This window comes from Oncorhynchus masou, unplaced genomic scaffold, assembly GCF_036934945.1.
Source record: "Oncorhynchus masou masou isolate Uvic2021 unplaced genomic scaffold, UVic_Omas_1.1 unplaced_scaffold_10625, whole genome shotgun sequence".
In the NCBI taxonomy this organism is placed as follows: Eukaryota; Metazoa; Chordata; class Actinopteri; order Salmoniformes; family Salmonidae; genus Oncorhynchus; species Oncorhynchus masou.
In genome coordinates, this window is record NW_027000332.1 from 1 (window position 1) to 8841 (window position 8841).

At 48.6% G+C, this 8841-nt stretch overlaps 1 protein-coding gene across 1 annotated transcript; it reads right to left on the minus strand.

Annotated features, from left to right (window-relative positions):
• Positions 1–273: 273 nt before the first annotated feature.
• LOC135528956 (dmX-like protein 2) lies at positions 274–8340 on the minus strand (the record flags this gene model as incomplete). Its single annotated transcript, XM_064957933.1, has 9 exons — positions 274–457; positions 605–685; positions 1491–1709; positions 1822–1957; positions 4753–4965; positions 6666–6785; positions 7054–7162; positions 7470–7559; positions 8219–8340. Coding segments are annotated over 9 exons (1274 nt in total), but the record flags the coding sequence as incomplete, so codon positions are not given.
• Positions 8341–8841: the final 501 nt, after the last annotated feature.

Consider the following 8841-nt stretch of genomic DNA (forward strand, 5'->3'; position numbering starts at 1 on the left):
CCAGACAGACAGCCAACCAGCCATCTATTCATCCATCCACCAACACACCCAGCCAGACACTCCATCCACCCAGACAGACAGACAGCCAACCAGCCATCTATTCATCCATCCACCAACACACCCAGCCACAGACACTCCATCCATCCAGCCAGACACCCAACACACCCAGCCAGACACCCAACACACCCAGCCAGACACCCAACACACCCATCCATCCACCCAGACAGACACCCATCCACCCAGACAGACACCCAGCCAGTCAGTCAGACCCACCTTGGCGCGGCGAACCTTCCCCAGGTCCATGAGCTCCAGCAGCTGTGTTGGATGGTACTGAGGCAGGGTGGGGGACAGGGAGTGGGCTGCCTCGAACAGACCCCCCTCCTGCAGCCCTGCCGGCGCCTGGAGAGCCTCGGCTCGATTGCCGTTACCCTCAAACACACTCTTGGATCGGGACGCCCTTGAACGCTAACGAGGATCCCCCGTGGCTGCATTGGTGGCCGTCTGCCCTCCGCCACCCTCCAACCCCCGGAGACGTTATCTTCAGGAGGAGAGGCTGTCCCCCTCGGCCTCGCCGGGCTTGCGGTCCTGGCTTCACTGGGCGTACACGTGCATCTCACAGTCCATACCCACCACCAGGATGCCGTCCCTCACCCAGGACAGGGACACGGGCAGGGAGGGGTGCCGTCTACAGAGGAGAGCAGGTCCACAGTGCGCAGCAGGATCCAGCGTGAACGGATACCCTGTTTCACATTAGATTAGGGATACAGGGGGTAATAATAATGATTATTATTATAATAATTATAATGTTTATTATCCAGAAGCATAGTATAGTCATTAGGCTCTGGTCAAAGGTAGTGCACCAATTAGGGAATAGGGTGCCATTTGGGTAGCTAGAGAGTAGTCTCACCCTAAATTCTCATTCACTACATGCAGTACTTTAGTCAGACTGACAACATTGCAGTTGTTTGTTGTGAGGATGGGCACGAGGGGCTAACCAATCAGAGTATCAAAGCCAATGACACATTTTCAAACCACTGCTTTACACACTGGCGGAATACCAATGGGTTTCTGGACCAATCACTGCCCCATTCGGTGAAAGATCAGGGAGGGACTCAGATCCAGACTCATTGTGGAGTAGAAACTAACGTCCGTGGGCGTGGCGTTTGGCCTGAAGCAAGGAGTCTGACTAGCCAGGAAACCATTTGGGACGCAGGCTTGAAAAGTTGATTGTCCTCAAAGAGGCAAGTCATTTAGCAGCATACACAACACATACAGACAGAACCACATGCTAACAAACAGCAGATGTACCAGCAATACACAGTAGAATAAATGTGTGAAGAATACAAGGTAGTGTTTATGGAAGTACCAGTTTGATCCTGACTTTGGGGTGTTGGTTGTGTGTGTGTGTGTGTGTGTGTGTGTGTGTGTGTGTGTGTGTGTGTGTGTGTGTGTGTGTGTGTGTGTGTGTGTGTGTGCGTGTGAGCGTGTACCTGTTTGATGCTGCCCCTAGAGGTAGTGTGATGATCGCCACCCCGTCCTTGCTTGAGGTCTGTTCGTTGACCACGCCCGAGATGCGACCGTACATGAGGATATTGGATCCCACCCCCACCGTGAGGATATGAGACCCATCCTCTTTGGACAGCCAGTCCAGGTGGACATAGTGTTTGATGTTGGGAGAGTGGTGGTCGCGACTCATGTACAGGTCAGACCTACAGAGAGAGAGGGGTTAGTCATTTTAGAGACATGCACACACTTACATACACACACTCACACACCACACCAGTACCTACTGTGTTCAAAGAGGTTGGAGTCTACACTGACTCCGGGGTCCAGGGTAGAGGAGGCCTAGTGAAGTCATCCAGATGGAGAGTCTGCTCCAACACCCACTCAGACCCCCCAGTAGACTCACACTCAAAGATGGACACATGCATGGAGAAGTCCCTGCTGGACCATGGCCCTGGAGAGAGGGAGGGAAGGAGGAAGGTACACACTTCATTAAACCGTTAGGTTAAATGCAAAAATACTAAATGTCGGAGGGAAAATGAACAATGAAGTATTGTACATTTTAGTCATCAGATGTTCTCATCCAAAACCATATCTAGAGACAGAAACACAACCACTTCCGAAAACCTTCTAAAAATGACTGATAAAGATTATACTGTATGTTTTACATTCCTCAGGGCCAGAAATGAAAAGCAATGTGCTTGAATTCGGACAGGTGAACTACACTGTACGTAAACAGAATATGCACTCATCCAATGAGCCATTAACTTGAGTGGAGTGTACAGTAAAAGTCCTGTCCTACCTGTCCGGGATGTGTCCAGGCCGGGGCTGTTTGAAGGAGACAGCCAGTCGTCCAGTGTAGGAACAGGACACAGCTACAGGACGTCCCGGGACACACACAGCACTGTTGTTATCCTCCTCCTCGTTGAGTAGAGCCCAAGGCTCCCAGTGATAGATCCTGTTCTCCCCCTCCTCACACCCCAGGGCTGTCTCCCCCCTCCACAGAGCAGCGCCAGAAACGGACGCGGGAGTCAGAGCAAGTGGTGACGAATCAGGTAGGGGGCCAGACACACAGGGTAGATGGACTGACGAACTCAGGTGACCTGGAGAGAGAGGGAGAGAGACAGTATAGAATAACTGTTACAAAAGAATCAGACTAACTCAGATGACTTGAACACAGAGACATGGAGGACAATGGCATAATAAATAGTTAGGATCCAGTCCCTGGCTTGTGAGATGTTTCAATTTTCTATGATGTGCTGTTGGTTTTACAACATTTACTTTGGAATATATTACATTTTGACTGTATGTAAAAGTAAAGTTATTCGTCTACCTGTGGAGGGTATATGTATGTATATATATGTGTGTGTATCTACCCGTACCTGTGGAGGGTATATGTATATATATATATATATATACAGTGCCTTGCGAAAGTATTCGGCCCCCTTGAACTTTGCGACCTTTTGCCACATTTCAGGCTTCAAACATAAAGATATAAAACTGTATTTTTTTGTGAAGAATCAACAACAAGTGGGACACAATCATGAAGTGGAACGACATTTATTGGATATTTCAAACTTTTTTAACAAATCAAAAACTGAAAAATTGGGCGTGCAAAATTATTCAGCCCACTTAAGTTAATACTTTGTAGCTGCTACCTTTTGCTGCGATTACAGCTGTAAGTCGCTTGGGGTATGTCTCTATCAGTTTTGCACATTGAGAGACTGACATTTTTTCCCATTCCTCCTTGCAAAACAGCTCAAGCTCAGTGAGGTTGGATGGAGAGCATTTGTGAACAGCAGTTTTCAGTTCTTTCCACAGATTCTCGATTGGATTCAGGTCTGGACTTTGACTTGGCCATTCTAAAACCTGGATATGTTTATTTTTGAACCATTCCATTGTAGATTTTGCTTTATGTTTTGGATCATTGTCTTGTTGGAAGACAAATCTCCGTCCCAGTCTCAGGTCTTTTGCAGACTCCATCAGGTTTTCTTCCAGAATGGTCCTGTATTTGGCTCCATCCATCTTCCCATCAATTTTAACCATCTTCCCTGTCGCTGCTGAAGAAAAGCAGGCCCAAAGCATGATGCTGCCACCACCATGTTTGACAGTGGGTATGGTGTGTTCAGGGTGATGAGCTGTGTTGCTTTTACGCCAAACATAACGTTTTGCATTGTTGCCAAAAAGTTCAATTTTGGTTTCATCTGACCAGAGCACCTTCTTCCACATGTTTGGTGTGTCTCCAAGGTTGCGTGTGGCAAACTCTTAAACAACACTTTTTATGGATATCTTTAAGAAATGGCTTTCTTCTTGCCACTCTTCCATAAAGGCCAGATTTGTGCAATATACGACTGATTGTTGTCCTATGGACAGAGTCTCCCACCTCAGCTGTAGATCTCTGCAGTTCATCCAGAGTGATCATGGGCCTCTTGGCTGCATCTCTGATCAGTCTTCTCCTTGTATGAGCTGAAAGTTTAGAGGGACGGCCAGGTCTTGGTAGATTTGCAGTGGTCTGATACTCCTTCCATTTCAATATTATCACTTGCACAGTGCTCCTTGGGATGTTTAAAGCTTGGGAAATCTTTTTGTATCCAAATCCGGCTTTAAACTTCTTCACAACAGTATCTCGGACCTGCCTGGTGTGTTCCTTGTTCTTCATGATGCTCTCTGCGCTTTTAACGGACCTCTGAGACTATCACAGTGCAGGAGCATTTATACGGAGACTTGATTACACACAGGTGGATTGTATTTATCATCATTAGTCATTTAGGTCAACGTTGGATTATTCAGAGATCCTCACTGAACTTCTGGAGAGAGTTTGCTGCACTGAAAGTAAAGGGGCTGAATAATTTTGCACGCCCAATTTTTCAGTTTTTGATTTGTTAAAAAAGTTTGAAATATCCAATAAATGTCGTTCCAATTCATGATTGTGTCCCACTTGTTGTTGATTCTTCACAAAAAAATACAGTTTTATATCTTTATGTTTGAAGCCTGAAATGTGGCAAAAGGTCGCAAAGTTCAAGGGGGCTGAATACTTTCGCAAGGCACTGTATATATATATATACATATGTGTGTGTGTGTGTGTGTGTATATCCACCCGTACCTGTGGAGGGTATATGTATGTATATATATATATATATGTGTGTTTGTGTGTGTGTGTGTGTGTGTGTGTGTGTGTATCTACCCATACCTGTGGAGGGTATATGTATGTATATATATGTGTGTGTGTGTGTGTATATCCACCCGTACCTGCGGAGGGCGTAGCCCTGGTCACCTCTACCCCAACAGGCAGGTCCAGGCGGTGGCTACAGACCAGCTTGGAGCTGAGGATCAGTTTGCTGGCTGACTGCAGGTTGGCTGTGGAGGCTGAGCGAGGGAGAGGGGAGGGGGACGTGTCAGCTGTACTCTGTTGGAACGGGATCGTCAGCTGAGACTGGTAAGACCGCTCTGGGACCGGATCATCTGAACACACAGAGAGAGAAAGAGAGAGAGAAAACTTTATTGTAGGGAGGAGGCGGCCCCACGCACTACCTCGCTACACCGTCTCGCCACTACTCCGTAGCACCGGGCCCGCCGCACTACTCCGTAGCACCGGGGCCCGCCGCACTACTCCGTAGCACCGGGGCCCGCCGCAATACTCCGTAGCACCGGGGCCCGCCGCACACCAGAGCACGCGGGCCCGCCGCATCCACTCCGTTACACAGGGGCCCGCCGCGCTACTCCGTTACAGCGGGGGCCACCGTACTCGCATTACACCGGGGTCCACCGCACTCCATTACACCGGGGTCCACCGCACTCCATTACACCGGGGTCCACCGCACTCCACTACACCGGGGTCCACCGCACTCCACTACACCGGGGTCCACCGCACTCCATTACACCCAACGCATTCCATTACACCGGGGTCCACCGCACTCCATTACACTGTCCACCGCACCCATTACACCGGGGCCCCACCGCACTCCACTACACCGGGGTCCACCGCACTCCATTACACCGGGGTCCACCGCACTCCATTACACCGGGAGTCCACCGCACCCATTACACCGGGTCCACCGTACTCCATTACACCGGGGTCCACCGTGACCCATTACACGGGGTCCACCGCACCCATACACCGGGGTCCACCGCATCTCCATTACACCGGGTCCACCGCACTCACTACACCGGGTCCACCGCACTCCACTACACCGGGTCCACCGCACTCCACTACAATCGTCCCCGCATCTCCACTACACCGTCCACCAAGACCCACTACACCGGGTCCACCGCACTCCACTACACCGGGTCCACCGCATTCCACTACACCGTCCACCGCACTCTACTACACCGTCCACTGCACTCTACTACACCGGGGTCCACCGCACTCTACTACACCGTCCACCGCACTCTACTACACCGTCCACCGCACTCTACTACACCGGGGTCCACCGCACTTCTCTATTACACCGTCCACCGCACTCTCTATTACACCGGGTCCACCGCACTTCTATTACACCGGGGTCCACCGCACTCTACTACACCGGGGTCCTACCGTACTCTACCGGGGTCTACTGTGACTCTATTACACCGGGGTCTACTGTACTCATTACACCGGGGTCTACTGTACTCTATTACACCGGGGTCTACTGTATTTCTACTATACCGGGGTCTACCGCACTCCCATTACACCGGGGTCTACCGCACTCTATTACACCGGGGTCTACCGCACTCTATTACACCGGGGTCTACCGCACTCTATTACACCGGGGTCTACCGCACTCTATTACACCGGGGTCTACCGTACTCTATTACACCGGGGTCTACTGTACTCTACTATACCGGGGTCTACTGTACTCTACCGGGGTCTACTGTGCTCTATTATACCGGGGTCTACTGTGCTCTATTACACCGGGGTCTACTGTGCTCTATTACACCGGGGTCTACTGTACTCTTTTATACTGGGGTCTACTGTACTCTTTTATACTGGGGTCTACTGTACTCTTTTATACTGGGGTCTACTGTACTCTTTTATACTGGGGTCTACTGTACTCTATTATACTGGGATCTACTGTACTCTATTATACCGGGGTCTACTGTAATCTATTATACTGTATTATACTGTACTGTATTATATCACCCACACAGGCCTAGGTTAGGTTGGGTTGTGGTTAGGTACTCACCCACACAGGCCTGTACGGACTGGAGGTGCAGGTGCCACATCTGCAGCACAGAGTTCATGTTCAGGTCCTTCTCTATGACAACCAGGAAGAACTTCTCAGAGAACGGAGTAGGGTGGTACTCTGGAGAGGAGAAACAACGTTTTTACAAGTTCTTCAGTTCAGTCATCCACTCATTCATCCATCCATCCATCCATCCACTCATCCATCCATCCCATCCTGAGTTGAAGGAAGGTCAGTGTGTAGAGCTCTGAGCTCTCCTGAGGCTAATCATGTCATTCATACATTAACCAATTCATAAATCCATCCATTCTTCTGTCCATCCTTTCACACCCTCAATTCTCCCTCCCTCCCTGCCTTTCTCTCTGTCCCTCTCTTGAAAGTCCCGTACCCTGGAGAGAAGGGTAGGATGTAGTGTAGAGCTCTGGGACCTCCTGAGGTGTATACCCCAAAATAAAGTCCTCCTGGAAAACATGAAGGAGCTGGGTGGTAGATCCACACTATAGAGAGAGAGAGGGAGAGAGAACTTCTGTGAGTGTAATGTTTACTGTTCATTTTTATTGTTTATTTCACTTTTGTAGATTATCTACTTCACTTGCTTTTTCAATGTTAACATGGGTTTAACATTCTAAGCACGTGTAAGCATTTCACGGTATGGTCTACACCTGTTGTATTCGGCACATGTGACATAACATGATTTGACTTACTGCTTAGACAACGAGACAGGTGTGGTTAAGGGCCTGTAAGTATGAGTGATCTCTTGACTTACTGCTTAGACAACGAGACAGTCAGATAGGTATTTCTTACCTGGTTAGTGATGACATCTAGTTCTATGATGCAGCCTGGTCTGGCTGTCGACTGCTGGCTCACTATGTTAAATACCTCTCCTACTAGTTTCTATGGAGAGAGACAGAGAGAGAGACACACACACACACACAGAAAGAGAGGGGGGAGGGAGGGAGGGAGGGGAGGGAGGGGGAGGGAGGGAGGGGGAGGGAGGGAGGGAGGGAGGGAGGGAGGGAGGAGGGGGGAGGGGGAGGGAGGAGGGAGGTTAAGAGTCTTTAACCAGCTATCTTGAAGCTTTAAAGTTCCAGTCCCCTTCAGTCTCAGGATTTCATTGTTAATCTGACTGAGGACATCTGTACGTGTCTGTGTGTCTCTGTGTACTTACACTGAGGTCTCAGGATTTCACTGTTAATCTGACTGAGGACATCTGTAGTGCGTGTCTCTGTGTTTGTGTACTGAGGTCTCAGGATTTCACTGTTAATCTGACTGAGGACATCTGTACGTGTCTGTGTGTGTCTCTGTGTTTACTTACTGAGGTCTCAGGATTTCATTGTTAATCTGACTGAGGACATCTGTACGTGTCTGTGTGTGTCTCTGTGTTTACTTACTGAGGTCTCAGGATTTCACTGTTAATCTGACTGAGGACATCTGTACGTGTCTGTGTGTGTCTGTGTGTGTCTCTGTGTTTACTTACTGAGGTCTCAGGATTTCACTGTTAATCTGACTGAGGACATCTGTACGTGTCTGTGTGTGTCTCTGTGTTTACTTACTGAGGTCTCAGGGTCTGACAGTTCGTCCAGTAGTTTTCTGGCGTCCACCACAGCCTGGTAGAGACGCAAGTTCTTACCGTCTGACGCTACGAAGCACGCACTGGAACTGTTACAGTATGTACCTGGAGATAGAGGGGAGAGAGATGCTGTTTTAAATGTGAGCACTGAGTAAGGTTCTGCATGTAGTTAGTAGAAACGCCCAATAAAATTGCAACTTCAACTTGAAGCCCTACAGGTGTCTCCAAACCACCCCTTGACAATCATTGAGTACTTCACCAGTACCTTGTCTGAACATGTGATACACACATGAACAACAGTTATACATTATATACAGTGGGGAGAACAAGTATTTGATAACCTGCAAAATCGGCAGTGTTTCCTACTTACAAAGCATGTAGAAGTCTAATTTTTGTCATAGGTAAACTTCAACTGTGAGAGACGGAATCTAAAACAAAAATCCAGAAAACCATATTGTATGATTTTTAAGTAATTAATGTGCATTTTAATGCATGACATAAGTATTTGATCACCTACCAACCAGTAAGAATTCCGGCTCTCACAGACCTGTTAGTTTTTCTTTAAGAAGCCCTCCTGTTCTCCACTCATTACCTGTATTAACTGCA